Source organism: Spizellomyces punctatus (assembly GCF_000182565.1).
Source record: "Spizellomyces punctatus DAOM BR117 chromosome Unknown supercont1.1, whole genome shotgun sequence".
NCBI lineage: Eukaryota > Fungi > Chytridiomycota > Chytridiomycetes > Spizellomycetales > Spizellomycetaceae > Spizellomyces > Spizellomyces punctatus.
In genome coordinates, this window is record NW_015971537.1 from 1,795,074 (window position 1) to 1,809,168 (window position 14,095).

Below are 14,095 nucleotides of genomic sequence, written 5' to 3' on the forward strand. Positions count from 1 at the left end.
GCTTTGATGTTTAGACTAATGATAGCGCTTTGGAACTTGATCGGCAAAAACAATTATAACCATGAACCGCCCTGCATCCAACGCAAGATTCAAGAACCGGATCGATCCGATATCGGGATGCTAGACAAGCAGGCGAGACATTTGTTATAGCCAATATACGAATTCTTGGATCAATGAAGAGAAAAGATCCACAGAGATGTTTACTAGCAACATTATTTCGTATAGTCGCAAAATGCCCGAATTCTACTCTTCTATTCTCAATCAATCAATCATGGCATTACACTTTGATCAAACCCTTCACTCTTCCATTTTGTAGCCAGTCAGATGCGACATTATCTAAATGGTTATCAAAATCAACCAGCACATCATATACACGACTTTTGATCCAATCCTGTCGTGTGGCCTGTGGAATCTCGGGGCCGACGAGGCTGGAGGGACGAGTGAGACCGCAGGTGGTAAATGGATAAGGCAGAGCACAACTTACTAATTGGATTGTAAGGGTTTCCAGCCACCATTCGTCTTCGTATACGGCTATAAAGAATCCGCCAACGTCAGGTAAACGTCCCCTTATCCTGCAAAGAACTGACTGCAACGACTTACAATGACACCCAACTCTCCATTCCCAACCTTCACCGCATCAAGCTAGATCAATTCATTCGCTTCAATTCACAGTGCCCTCACCCCATCAATGCACCAAAATAGAAGCACTTACAACTAATAGAACCGCCCCACTAAAGCGCTCGTCAATAGTGTCCATAATTCTCGTCACGGCAACCGAGGGTTCCTTGTCCGCCGCATTCAGGTTTGCGGTGTAAAACCCGATAATTTGAGTCGACGTTTGGGTAGCGTAGATTTCGATCTACAAAAAACGTAGTTACATTAATGAACTTTAAAGCACATTCAAAAAAATACATCCTGACTATACCTGCTGAAACGCGATCTCCAAGCTCCCCTTTAAAACCTCTCCGTGAAAGCATGGTACCGCATCCGTGATTTCGATCCCTTTCGACGTTTTCTTGCCTAGAAGGACGCCGCTGACAGAGTGTACGGCATATTTGGCTGAATGCAAAAGGAACACGGTATAGGCAAGGGTGTGGAGGGTATAACTTTGAGACATGATGTGGCTACGGGAGGAGGTGCGGAGTACGATATGCGCAGAAGGTCTTTTGCGTCGGGTTTGGCTTGGCTGGGTAGAGTTATTTGCTGCTATGACCTGCGTCAGGTGGATTGGGCACTAAATTCGACCACTAGAGATCCGTTTTGAACTGGCAGGTGCCATGTGAGTCACCACACGCTCCGATTAAAATGTATGAACGTGTGAGGTTTTCCGCATCCATCTCACTAACCAACCTTATGTCGAGTATGGGTAAGTTCGAGACGACAAAACGGTTGCGGAATGCCAGTCAACATCAAGTATATAAATGCCAGAGTGACCTTTTCTACAACATACAGAACGCATTTATTCAAAAAGCGTCCCATAGCACGAACAGCGGATCCAGTATTGGTTCCAATCAGCGTTTTTATAATAGTATCTGTAAAGTTTGCCAGCCAATCCCGATTCATCACAGTATCATGGGCTCAGATCTTGGCACTAATCTGCTCAGCCAAAGCCTTCAACTCCTCCTTGTCCACTGTCTTTCCTGGCCATCCTACCCCCAAGCCCTCTTCTTCATTCGGCTTAGGACTGTGACAAAAGGAGAAATGGTCAGCCTTACATAACGGAGACACAAACTCCAAAACGTACATGATATGGAAATGTACATGTTCGACTACTTGATCTGAAACAATGGTAACGTCAAGATGGAAGCCAACAGCAACAGAAAGTGTGTCCAGCCAACTCACGAGCGAGCCTGCCATTGTTTTGCAAGATGTTGTAATTTGGTGCATCAAGAGCTTTGGCGACCCTCTTGGCGACTGGGAGTAGATCCGCCAAGCTTTCGTCTGATAGTTCATGCGCAAAAGTGGCATGCTCTATGGGTGCCCATAATGAGAGAGGGTGATGGTGAACAATGAAAGCCGGATTCATATATACCTTTGGGGATCACAAGCTGTCGTATTCCATACATGGAAAGTTAACAAGGGCATCAGAAGCAAAAGCGCATCTCTCAGTCGAGCCACCCACCGTCTAACAACATAAAAACAAGTTAGAACTCTTCTGAGCAAATGAATGACCGTCCCATTACGTACATGTCCTTTGGCGAGAGGGTTGACATCCAGAAACGCGTACGACAGCTCCGTTTCTAGTACTTTGAAGGACGGAATCGTGCCCTTTCATAAGGAAAAGTTTAAGGGGCTGACAAGATCACTTTCGACTTTGTCAATGTACCTTGATAATCTACAAATGGCATACGGACGCGACAATAAGAACAGAGTCACGGTGATGAATGGTAGCTATGTACACTCACTTTGCAGAAGATGCAGTTGGCTGCCATATTAATCGATGAGTTGAATTCTGATTCAATACGTTAGAATGCCAGGATTGTAGGAAAGGTGGGGGATGGACCACGCCAGAATGGGACAAAGTTGGAGTGACTCATGATAGTGACATGGATGTCTCCACGTGATCTTTGGTGGAAAGCCCTTGCTCGTGGCTTCACACATTAAAAACAAAAACGACATGGGGCCGAGATAACTTGCTCCAAAGCCTTTGATTTGAGGTAATAGGATGTGAAAAAAGTGCTAGGGACTCTGAAAAAGCCGCATGTTTCCAATGTAAATAATACATTAGTTTGCTTCTCTACTGATTTTGAGCACCTACAAGTGGTGCTAGTACCTCTTCTGCAGTTCGCCTTCATGTGTTGCATCCAATAGATTGAAAGAAGACAAGTCTCAGTATAAAAGCCGATTGCTCGCTTGACGCCCCGTACCTAGTTCTAACTAACAAGAAGGGCGTATAGCGTACAAAGATGACATGACCACAACTATTCATCTTCCTCAATCTTCTCCTCCACCACTAAACTCGCATTCGGCACTAGCCCGGCATCGCGCAACGTCTCTTCCATATTCACATAGACCTTGCGGGGATACGTATTGACAATCACAAAATCGACATCAAATTCCAATGGGAGCAGATCCCGTGTTTCCACAAAGTCATACAAGTTCTGCATTGTGTCATCTGCTCGGAACCGCCGCACCACTCGTTCGCCGCTGGGTAATCGAATGCTCAGTTTAGACAGTTGGGACTCTGACGCGTCCGGTTCAGCGGGTAGTGTATCTGTCAGGTGCTGCTTTCGCTTCTTTTTGGCTTCGATGCGAGCTTCTCGGTTCTTTTCCGCCTTTTCAGCCGCTTCACGCTCCTTTTCTTGTTTTTCTCGTTCCTCGCGAGCTCTTCGCTCCTGATATCCATGTGTTAGCAACAATGGATACGGTACAAACTAATCCTTGGCCCTTTACCTTTTCTTGATCAGCTCGAAGTGATGCCTGGTACGCCTCATCTTGTTGTTCTCGTATCATCCGCGCTTGCTCCCGCGCCTGACGTTCGGCGCGAATGGAGAGTAGTTGGGGGTCTACTTGCTCAATTACACGTGTAACAGCAGCAATCACTTCATCAGGGGAACAAGGACCTATGCAAGCAGAGCGTTCAAAATGACGAAGAGCACTACCAACATTCGAAGCATGATGATTCGCACCTTCTATTCTTTCCACAACCTTGAGGCTTGATTGATGCGGAGCAATGATCGCGAGAAAGGGATATTTGGTGGCGGAAAGAATATTGCTGACCTGGAATTCTTCCGAATTGCGAACGTCACCAGCCCATACCAGGATGTTTTTTTGGATTAAGAAAGATGAGAGACTCTCTGATCCAAGTGTTTGGCTGGTCAAATCGAAGGAAACACAATCAGCACGTCCACCCCGCGTGTATTGCTCGAAACCAAGTGCTACCGTACCGGCAAAATCCACTAGTGTCATCATGCTCTGGAGAATGAAGATAGACAAGGAGGTATCGAATCTCACTCTTTGCTTTTTGAAGTGCCTGAGTGTACGTTCCCTGGAAGAACTGTGGATGTAGGGTGCCATAGATTTGCTCAAAGTCGAGCAGAAACCTTGCTGCTGCTGCTTTGAGATCGCGGGGAGTTGTTGAGCGTGTGGTTTGTGCCGCTGGTGGGCGTGGTATCGGACGGAGACTTGGAGGCAGGAAACTGGCTAAATATTGGGGGAATGAGATGCGACTTGCCGGCTCGCTTTGTGCCAATGCAACCTAGTGGTGCTACCTGCGTATGAAAGGATGGCCCATGCAATCCGCAGCGGTAGGGTAACAGGAAGAGTCAGCAATGTCCATAGCGACACGGTCTAGAGTTGCAAGATGCGGAAGTGATCTCAGCGTGATGAACGTGACATGGAAAAGATGGCGGGACTGGTGTTTTTTATCACATACCTGCCTTTGTAGGCCACCAGAAGTCGTACTATTAGTTGAAGTGGAGGAAGCTGGTTGAGGTGCGTCCTCTGGAAGGTGGTCATCAGTGCCCACTTCTTCGAACACACTATGCACAGATCGCTGTGGTGGTCGCAATGAGTTGAGAACACTCCCAAGTACAGTCAGCGGTCTAGATTAAATGCTCACCTGAAGATCCCAGCCATGGTTTTCGAGTATCGCCAAGGCAGCGTCGAGATCTTCCTGATTGGTAATTGCCTACGGAAGGAGTCAGCTGCTGCTGCTTCACACAAGAACCAATCATGATAATTTGATTGACCTGAAAGTTCTGTAACTTGTCTCTCTGGTCGGCTGTGAGTCTATCCAAGGTGTCCATGGTCTGTGTCTCGAGATTAGAACTATAGGAGCACTGGTTTATGGCACTCCCCGACCGGGTGAGCTTTCAAGCCCTGGCTCTAGTCACGTGTGGCTACACGGCACACTTGCATCATGTCATCAAAACGAGCCTTTGTTGAAGCTTCTGGGCATTTAAGAGTAGAAGGTTGCAGAACAAACGGTTGAGAACAGGACGAGCAGAAGTGGAATAGCCTCTCCCATTCTCATCTGTCTGGGTAGCAGATATTTAGTTTGTAAACGATCTATCGATGAACTATCCTTTAGAATGGCGACATCGTCCAATACTGACAACTTTGTGCCAAGTTTGCAATAGCGACTAGAACAGTAGATATCCGGCATTTCGAACACTAGCTCCTGCATCTAATATGCAAAGTATGAGCTCGAAAACCCATACGAAACTGTATTAAGTAGCCGGCTGGAACCATTCAAAGCCACGGGAACGAGTTTGGTGCATCGGACCCTCAGCTCCGCCCCGTATGTCTTTTGCTTGGCAAATGGACTTCTACTTGGCAGATTTTCTACAAAATAAACCCCTCGGTGAACACTTTGACTCTTTGCCACCACCATAAAAGACATACTCTTGCCCAATGGCATCGTCTCCTTACTTGGAAGCTGTCCCAACGTCCTTTTTGGATCAGCCCAACCACAAACCGTCCTCCCATTCCATTACGATGCCACAACAAGAATATTCTGCATCTACTTCATCCATCCTTCCCCTTGCATATGGACCAGACTCGCCTGAAGGTCCAGCACAACCCAAAACCCGCCGCGTTCTATCCCTCCTGTTAGCGACGAATTTATGCACCTTAATATTCACAGTCGTTCCAGTGCTAGTTGAATTACCAAATATCAAAGGCAACTGGTATGTTGGAAACGATGTCATACGATTGCTGGAACCCATTGTGGCGATGCCCCTGTACTTTGCGGTGATATTGGAGAGCGGAATATTTTCGCGAGGTTCCACTAAAGGTATGGATATCCAGCGAGCAGAATCTGCTTCCCACGCTCTGTAACTAAAACACCCCTGCCTTTTCAGAAAAATATCTGGTAGGAACGCTCTTTATGATATCTGCTGCAATCTATCAACAAGGCGCCGGTTTCCACTCCGCTGCAAACATGTTCAAACATCCTTTCGTGGATTTCATGGACGAGAACCCGGACCTCGTCTCCCAATACTCATTCTTCAACGATTTCCGTACATGGGTTCGAACGGATTGGGAACACGGCATATCTCACTATATGTATGCCGCTGGAGGCATTCTGATGGCATTTGTCATCGCCTATCTATACAGAAACGTTCACGATCCCATGAGATCTTCCATCGACAAAGTATTATTCGCCGCTGCGACATTAGTGTATGGCTTGATCATTGGATCGGTAGCCATCGAATTCCCCAAGGGTTCCATTGTCGCGTTGATTTTGGTTGTCGTCTATGGCTTCGGGGTGATTGGTTCATTCCTTTTCCGAAGGGAAGGAAAACAAGCAAGGAGGTTGGGAAGACGATATGTCTTACAGTATTACCTTTTGGCGTACATGATAGCCTTTATTATCGTACTTGGCTGGATTGGTCATGTGCGAGGATTTGGGAATAGGGAGGATTCTGGAATAAAATTTTAGACTCAATGGGATATGCTGGGCTGAAATCGCTCTCATGTTGGGTCGTCTGGCAATTGTCCCAATGGTAGTTAATCATGTATATAGTAGAGTTATTAAATGTTGATAATGCATAATCTGTTCAACCATCACAAATGATCGTGCAATATGCGTGGCGCTCCACACTTGGACGAGAAAATTATGACAAGAAAATGCAAGGAATGGTCGACAGATGTTTATTCCAAAATGGCAACCAAATCTTTCAACTTTGCGATTTCGTTTTTCTCGATTTTTGTCTAGAATACCGAGGTCAGACGAACATTCTAGGTACTGTGCTCACGGCTCACAAGAAGCTCACCTTCCACCCAGCCAGCTCGTCTTCCGTCTCCTCAACTTCCATCATTCTTGGTTCAACTCCAACAACTTCCAGAGCGCTCCCACCATCCCGCGGATATCCATGTCCTATTCTAATAACAAATATCCTCCCCGTAGCATCAATATGCACGATCAATTCCCGTGCTTCAGGGTCATAAGATGCTCCCTCATATTCTGCACACACATCCTCGACTTCTTTTTCTCTTTGGACAAGGTTACGAACCCGGAGTGGGATCTCACGAGTGAATAATGAAAGCATGTCGTCAAGGGAGGTGAAATATGTGTTGGCAGTATGGAGGAGATCAGCAATGGGGCAGGGGTAGGGTATATCTGCGAACTGATAGCAGAGGAAGGTTCATGTGTAAGAACCAGGATAATATCTCGAACCGCAAGCTGCTGACATACCTTTGCATCCAAAACCCACCCACTCAATGACTTTGCATCCCGCTTGAAACTCAGCATCAACGTACATGTTGATACCCCATCCAGGTCATACACTATTTCTACCTGGGAACTACTTGGATGTCGGATGTCCTTCAATCCTTGTAGCTGTTTCAATAAACGAATCTGCTCCTTGTACCTGTGTCAGACAACATATCAGCAATCTTCCAGAAACTTTTTGGCAAACGTAGAAACCGAACCATATCCCCAGCTCCTCCAGTTTCGGATCCTTCGATTTGGATATTCTTAAGGCTTCAGCCGCGCATGCTTCCGCTTCGGCGCGTTTCGGTGTCAGGTTGGCAACCTCCTCTACCACGGCTTTGGTTTTGGATTGACGGTATTCAAGAGTTGACCTCCAGTGATTAACTTGCTCCTCGAGTTCCGCGATTGCTGCTGCCTACAATTTTACATTACACATTTTCCATGAAAACTTCTGCTGATGTGCTAATAGTATACCTGCTCTTCAACGGCCCTCTCGTGTTCTTCTATTGTTATCTATCCAATATCGAGAAACTGTGAGGTAATTCATTATAATTGATTCGTATCGTGTTACGCTTACAGTTCGTGGATTTTGTCTAGAGTTCAACTCCTGTAGTTCTGCATCCTGCATACGGACATATTTGAGCACCAATTATGCATTACGAGTACTGCGACATACCATCTGCTTGTACTCGTCATATAGTTGTGTCGCCATTTGAGATTGTTCCAAGAGGGCAGCGTGACCTAATACCCAGCACAGTAAGGGACGAAATCTCGGATGTGCATTCACATACACCAATTAGCTTATGTATTCGGGACCTACCATGATAAACAGATTCAATTAGCCTATCGACTTCCTCTCGCATGTTCCTTACTGCTGCTTTCTTGGCACGCAACAGATTTTTTTTTTCTGCGGATCGGGTCTCTGAGTGGATTTCGACGATATCGTTAGAATTACACACTTACAAAGTATGAACAAGTGCTGCCTTACCCATCTCTTCAATCTCGTGATCGGTTGGGAATTTGGGGGGAATATCCAACACTCGCTTCAGAAAACCTTCTTTTGCTTTCTGCTCCACATACGTGAATTTTAGCTTTTTGAATAGTTCCTACGAACACATGAATCTACGATTAAGCACATGACTAAATTACATTCCGGAAATCACTGGCTGTCAAGTGAAGAGCGAACCTCGTGAAACCTAAACTCGGCTTCCACGTTTTTGGGTTGGCTCCTCAAGAGCGCTGGAATATCCAATCGTTCCGTTCGATCATTGTCCGGAAACGTTGTCCCCTTTCCTAAGGCAATCTCAGCGTCCGTATCGGGCTCTTCATATTTAGCTATCCAGTGTTGCCGGAGCTGTTGAAACCACAACGAGGTGGTTGGGACGTCGGTGCTAAATCTACGATAATGGTAAATTTCGTGGCCTTTGAAATATGTGTGAAATATGGGCTCGGCTAACACACTTGAGAAGAGATTCAAACGTTTCTTCTGGCGTTGATTGGGTGGTTGCTGAAAGCATTGTGGATCCTTCGTAGAGTCGTAAGGCAGCTGGACGAGCAAACATGGCTTGCGATCGCGTCGCGCTCGAGGTCCGAATTCATCGGACAACAAGACGCCTTTCAAGCCTCATAAAACTTTAACTCTGAATCTACCACCCATTAAAGTTGCTTTTAACACCCGGCTCCTTTGATCTGCGCAAGAACTAATGTCCGACGACGTATCCTAAGGAAAACAGTCACAATATTGTACAACTGCGATGGCCATTTTTGAATTGTCACCAGTATACAGTTGTGATATTATTTGATACTGATTAATTCACTTTTTGGATCTGGTCACTTTTTCCCAAACCCACTATTTCCAGACCACCTTGGAAAACCGTAACCTTATGAAATCTGGGAGTTCAGAACGCTCGTCTTTTGTCAATGTTGTCATTTGATATCTTGCAACTTTGTCCAAACTTCAAGTATTGTAGGGGCACGTGACCTACTGTCGAGGTCAGCAGCAGTGACAGTGTTACCGTTCGTCTGCCATGATCGGCGCCGCTCTTGACATTTTACCGTTTACTATAACCTATTCACCCCGTTGATATCCTTTCTTGTCCGGTGCTGACTTCAACAGTCTGGGCTGCCGGCGAGCATGGAGGAGGATATTGATATCGAAGGCGACGACGAGGAAGAGATTCTCGCTCAACAGGTTGGAGAACTTGGCGATCGGAACGGTTTGAGCGGACCCCATGAACCAGAGACTCAGAAGCAAATATCAGTGAGGTTGTTGTCACCAGAATTGATTTCCAGAATGTGATGGGAAGATGTACAACCGGGCTGACATGATTTGCATACGTGACGTACAAATTAGGTCTGGAGGCGGGCTGAAAACGGAAGATGTGACAACCTTGCTGGAGCAGTACCCTGAACCTGGTTGGCTATCAGAGCAAATGGTAAGCACCTTGCGGTGGCGATGACCTATATTGGCTGAATTCTGACCTTGTGGGTTGATCACAACAGGACTGGAAAAGATCCCTCGACGCGGACATGGATGAACAGTCCCGCGCACTCATTGAGTCCATGATTGCGGAAGAAGAGTTCTATTTTGGACAAGGGACAGTATCTCTACCACCATCTGGTGACCGTCTGGTCAAATCCGACAGTAAATTCCAGCAGGATGACAAGAAGATCGCAAAGAAGCGGACGAGCGGGGGGCCGGACGATGGGTAAGCTCCAGAGTTTTGAAATTTTTACAGGGATTTCGTCAATGGAAAGCGCAGAAACTGATCACCTCACAGATTGCGTAAGAAAACAAAGCGAGACAAGCTCTCTGCTGGTGCGTCCGTTCCGTCACACAAAGTTAAATGGACAAAGGAAGAGGACGAAAGGCTTCGAGAAGGCATTGTACGTGTTTGCCACCAGTATTGGCTTGCGCGAGATCGGTACTAATATTGATCTTACCGTTTTCCCTCACAGCGACTATACGGATATGGATCCTGGAAGCGCGTAGCGTCATTTATGAAAACACGGACCGCGCTGCAAATCAAAAACCATGTCCGACACTTGACCGTCCACGGTGGGGTTCGCTTTGAAGGTTCAGGTGCGGAAAACTGCAAAGGAGATTTAGCCGTGGACATACCGGCAGTGGACAAGAAGGTTGATATGCAGGAAGAGGACGAAGACGTGGATATTGACATAACCGATGATGAAGATCCGATAGGCAAAGGTGAAAATGGAGGAACGACTTTGGCTGAGAACGTGGTACTTGTTCCGGGCGAGGAAAGCGCAGAGAATGTGGAAAATCTGGGCATAACAGAAGAAAGGGAAGCTGTAGAGAGTGGCGATGACGAGTCTTCGGGCACGGGCGAAAATGTGACACTCGCTACGAGAGAGGATGTCGGGCTAGCGTCAGATATCTCAAGCTCTGAAGCTGCGAATAGAGGGCAGGAGAAGGAAAACAATCTGCCACCAGCATCCTGTCTTGAGGAGTCGTTCGAGGGCGAGCAGACCGTCACAGATATGGAATCACTCAGAGAGGTGGCTGAGGCTGGAACTCATGGCACCGAATCGCTGCAAATGACCGAAAATGATGGTCATCCGTGCGTGTCGGCTACCGACGTAAGCCTAGAATCGAGCTCCGTAGAAGCTCCTGGAAGAACATCCTCGGCAAGTGATTTGCATGAACTTGGGACTCGGCCAGTCAAAATGAATATTTCAACTTCTGAAAGCCGTTCAAACGGCGCAAATACCACCTCTGGGCACAGTGAGGAGCTGGATGAATCACCGCTCGTCAAATATTCTGAAAAAGCATCCGAAGTTTCCGAGGACTCAGGAGCTGTGACACCGCTCGATCTAAGCGCGGTTACTCGTTTACTTATACCCGACGACCTAGAGACTACGTCGTCAGCAGCCGAAGAGTCGACGTCATTCGAGATAGATAGCGACGCGATTCAACGATTTGAGGTATCTTCACTGCCTGAGTGGTTTTTATCCACCCTAGCTGTATCACAAGGCAAAAAACCCCATCCCCGCACTCTTCACAAGACGCCAGAGCGATACAAGAAGATTAGAAATTACATCCTCGCGGCGTGGGATAAATGCAAACCCAAGTATCTGACCAAAACCAGCGTACGACCCGGTCTAAAAGGCGAAGGTGACGTTAACGCGATCGGCCGAATACATGAATTTTTAGAAAACATTGGTGCAATCAATGTGGGATGTGCAGAAAAGGGGGGCCGAAAGTATTACGGCGGCACAGGAGTAAAGAAACCAAAAGAGGATCTTGCCGATGATATGACCGAGCTGGAAGCTGGGAGTGTGTGGAGTTTTATGGAGGAAGGGAGACGACGTAGGCGGAGAGTACGTAATGAACGGGGAGAATGGGTATATGAGGATACCTTGGGTGGGGATGACGATGAGGGAGGATCCGCGCAAACTGGCGAGGATTTGGCAATAGCCAAGGAAGAAGCACGGCTGTTTGCGCTGAATTCAAAGTATTTCGCGGACGAAGAACTTGAGAAGTATGACAAGAGGCTTCTCAAACGGCGTCAAAGACAGCGTGGGTTCGCCCCCAGCATGGGAGCACCAGACTCGGATATCTTGGGCGACTATGACCCATTCCGTTTAATCCCTACCCGAAGTTACAGTACAGATGTTCCCGCCCCGTTCCGCGTGGTCGTTCAGTCCAATGCGATGATTGTCATGGACGTTCACTCCCACCTCGCACACACTGAGATCATTGGTCTTCTGGGCGGAACATACGATCCCATCGAAAGGATACTGAAAGTCGCTGATGTATTCCCATGTCGAAGTCTTAGCACGGGCGTCCAATGCGAAATGGATCCTGATTCCGAAATGCAAGCCCGTGAAGTGTTTTCTGCGAAAGGCTACGATGTGGTTGGGTGGTACCACTCCCATCCAACCTTTGATCCCATTCCCTCCATCCGCGACATTGAAAACCAAATTGCGTACCAGACTCTCTTCCAACGACATGATGGTGTCGAACCTTTCATTGGTGCCATCGTCACACCATATGATCCGCGATATTCTGCAGATAGGCGCTCACGATTCGGATTGTTAAGCGTATCACAGGAATGGAATTCGATGCATGAGTATCGGCTTCCCTACTCTTGTAATGTCACAGTAGTGGCGTCTGAAACGTTAAGTGGGGAGCTGTTTGAGCAGCTAACGCGTTTGTTGAAGGAGTATAGAAATTATGAACAGTGAGTAGTCCGAACACATTCCATCGATCCTTGTTGAAGCACGGTGTATTCACTCTTTCCTTTAGCCGTGTGGATCTGCTCAAACCCTACGCGCCCCGGTCCGATCCAAATTTTACCCGTGTCGAGAAACTCATGCACAGCGTCGCGACACATGCGAACCTTGTAGGATCTTTGGAAGGGCAAGCGTTTGTGACGCGGCTACGGGATGTGGTCTTGAAAGGCTTTTGCGGAGTCTCATCCACTCCCAGTGGGAACGGAGAGCAGTATAATAATGATACTGGATGACGGACACTGTACAGTGCGATTGAATTGGGCATTTTATTTGTAAATACTGTTTTGATACTGTTTTGATGGGTATAGTTATCTTTATTGTGTAAATGGAAGATTAGGATCATTCCAAATATCATGTTTCCGATACGAACGTCATGAGCTCATCGTTGAAGTGAAGTGAAAAATGTTTCCTTGGACGTGGTACGCATACTTTCCTTATGAACCTTGGTGCATACCACCACATTGCCCCGCTGGACCTTACGGACGTTTTGGTCCAGCCTTCTTCATGAGTGGCATTGCCTTCAAGCACACGCACGGTGTTACCATTTCCGCAATGTAAAATTTGTACAATAAGTTATAGAAAGAATAATATTAACACCTCCCGCTATTTGACGTATTTGCTCATAAATTTGCGATGGAAATCACTTCGCAATACATCGTTGATAAACCTTTTCTTCGGATTCTCGTCCACCCCTTTCGCCTGATTTTTGAACACAACATCATCGTCCCAACGTCGCTTCACAGAGAAATCCTTGTTGGCCAAAGGCTGCAATAGTGGATTTCCAGTCAAAGCCTCCTCCTCCCGTTTGAGTTCTTCCTCTGCTAGGCGTTCCTGCTCAAGCCGCTCCTTCTCTTCTGCTCGTTCTCTGCGGATTTTCTCGAGCTCGCGGAGAAGTTCGGCTTCGTCGTCATCATCATTGTCATCAGAATCCGATTCGCTGGAAAGAAAAGGGAACGGATGAGCGCCAGGAAATGGATGCGACATGTGAACAAGTAGGCTTTACCTCTCTGCACCCTCGCTTGCGGAACCGTCAGCATCATCATCGTCATCATCAGAATCGTCTGCGTCTATATGTTCGACTCGCATTCGTTTCACAGTTTCCTCTTCAAATTCCACTATGTGGCAAGTCCAGCGTGAGGATTGTGCACATGAAATTTACAGATGGCCAGAAACTTACCATCCCTTCTCTTCTCCCCTCTCGTCTTCTCAAAATGCTCTCTCTCCTTCTGCTCCAATCGCTCCTTCAAAAGCTGCGCATCGATATCTTCAGGCGCATTCTGACCCGGTTGACGTAGCTTGAGCTTGGTCTGCGTGGCAAGGTCTCTGCTACTGACAAGGGAGGATGGTGCAGCGTTCGTATCACGCAGACTATGACCTCCTGCTGCTGGATTCCAGGTGGGACGCGCTGCAGTAGTCATGTTGCAAAAAGAAGTAGCGTAGTAAGTTTGTTGTAATGGAAAGGACTGATGACACTTGTTTGCAACAAGCGACATTGACTGCGATGTGGTCGTTGTCATGTCAACAGGAAAGTGGCACAGTTCACGGTGACCTGAGCGCTTCACATCCAGCACGCCATGGAAAGGAGGGCTCACCAGGTCCTGCTAGTGAGGTAGATGATATCAGTAGTATAATGAATTTCATGTAGCTGGCCTTGTCTTTGGGATTGGCTCTCCACATTTC

The 14,095-nt window shown here is 47.1% G+C and overlaps 7 protein-coding genes across 7 annotated transcripts; 2 read left to right on the top strand and 5 right to left on the bottom strand.

Moving 5' to 3' along the window:
- Window positions 1-685: 685 nt before the first annotated feature.
- On the bottom strand, window positions 686-1,117 carry SPPG_00690 (uncharacterized protein; the record flags this gene model as incomplete). The annotated part of the gene is made up of 2 exons (XM_016749018.1): window positions 686-859; window positions 926-1,117. The coding sequence occupies 2 exons, from the start codon at window positions 1,115-1,117 to the stop codon at window positions 686-688; spliced, it is 366 nt and encodes a 121-aa protein (XP_016613048.1).
- Window positions 1,118-1,578: 461 nt separating this feature from the next.
- Window positions 1,579-2,213, bottom strand: SPPG_00691 (hit family protein 1; the record flags this gene model as incomplete). The annotated part of the gene is made up of 6 exons (XM_016749019.1): window positions 1,579-1,684; window positions 1,745-1,778; window positions 1,843-1,971; window positions 2,033-2,048; window positions 2,119-2,125; window positions 2,188-2,213. The coding sequence occupies 6 exons, from the start codon at window positions 2,211-2,213 to the stop codon at window positions 1,579-1,581; spliced, it is 318 nt and encodes a 105-aa protein (XP_016613049.1).
- Window positions 2,214-2,621: 408 nt separating this feature from the next.
- SPPG_00692 (uncharacterized protein) lies at window positions 2,622-4,904 on the bottom strand. The gene is made up of 8 exons (XM_016749020.1): window positions 4,692-4,904; window positions 4,562-4,630; window positions 4,376-4,495; window positions 4,212-4,290; window positions 3,888-4,143; window positions 3,630-3,814; window positions 3,394-3,563; window positions 2,622-3,335 (listed from the first exon to the last, which is right to left on the bottom strand). Exons 1-8 carry the CDS (start codon window positions 4,746-4,748, stop codon window positions 2,922-2,924), a joined length of 1,350 nt encoding a protein of 449 aa, XP_016613050.1. The 5' UTR covers window positions 4,749-4,904; the 3' UTR covers window positions 2,622-2,921.
- SPPG_00693 (uncharacterized protein) lies at window positions 4,902-6,517 on the top strand. Its single transcript, XM_016749021.1, has 2 exons — window positions 4,902-5,737; window positions 5,805-6,517. The coding sequence occupies exons 1-2, from the start codon at window positions 5,356-5,358 to the stop codon at window positions 6,383-6,385; spliced, it is 963 nt and encodes a 320-aa protein (XP_016613051.1). The 5' UTR covers window positions 4,902-5,355; the 3' UTR covers window positions 6,386-6,517.
- SPPG_00694 (uncharacterized protein) lies at window positions 6,456-8,832 on the bottom strand. Its single transcript, XM_016749022.1, has 11 exons — window positions 8,621-8,832; window positions 8,346-8,556; window positions 8,148-8,265; window positions 7,980-8,081; window positions 7,836-7,900; window positions 7,737-7,781; window positions 7,634-7,672; window positions 7,378-7,574; window positions 7,142-7,316; window positions 6,720-7,073; window positions 6,456-6,657 (listed from the first exon to the last, which is right to left on the bottom strand). Exons 1-11 carry the CDS (start codon window positions 8,719-8,721, stop codon window positions 6,598-6,600), a joined length of 1,467 nt encoding a protein of 488 aa, XP_016613052.1. The 5' UTR covers window positions 8,722-8,832; the 3' UTR covers window positions 6,456-6,597.
- Window positions 8,833-9,195: 363 nt separating this feature from the next.
- SPPG_00695 (uncharacterized protein) lies at window positions 9,196-12,452 on the top strand. Its single transcript, XM_016749023.1, has 5 exons — window positions 9,196-9,424; window positions 9,513-9,594; window positions 9,662-9,867; window positions 9,940-10,045; window positions 10,118-12,452. The coding sequence occupies exons 1-5, from the start codon at window positions 9,294-9,296 to the stop codon at window positions 12,365-12,367; spliced, it is 2,775 nt and encodes a 924-aa protein (XP_016613053.1). The 5' UTR covers window positions 9,196-9,293; the 3' UTR covers window positions 12,368-12,452.
- A 523-nt stretch (window positions 12,453-12,975) lies between these two features.
- SPPG_00696 (uncharacterized protein) lies at window positions 12,976-13,880 on the bottom strand. The gene is made up of 3 exons (XM_016749024.1): window positions 13,593-13,880; window positions 13,419-13,530; window positions 12,976-13,352 (listed from the first exon to the last, which is right to left on the bottom strand). The coding sequence occupies exons 1-3, from the start codon at window positions 13,831-13,833 to the stop codon at window positions 13,019-13,021; spliced, it is 687 nt and encodes a 228-aa protein (XP_016613054.1). The 5' UTR covers window positions 13,834-13,880; the 3' UTR covers window positions 12,976-13,018.
- Between the last annotated feature and the right edge of the window lie 215 nt (window positions 13,881-14,095).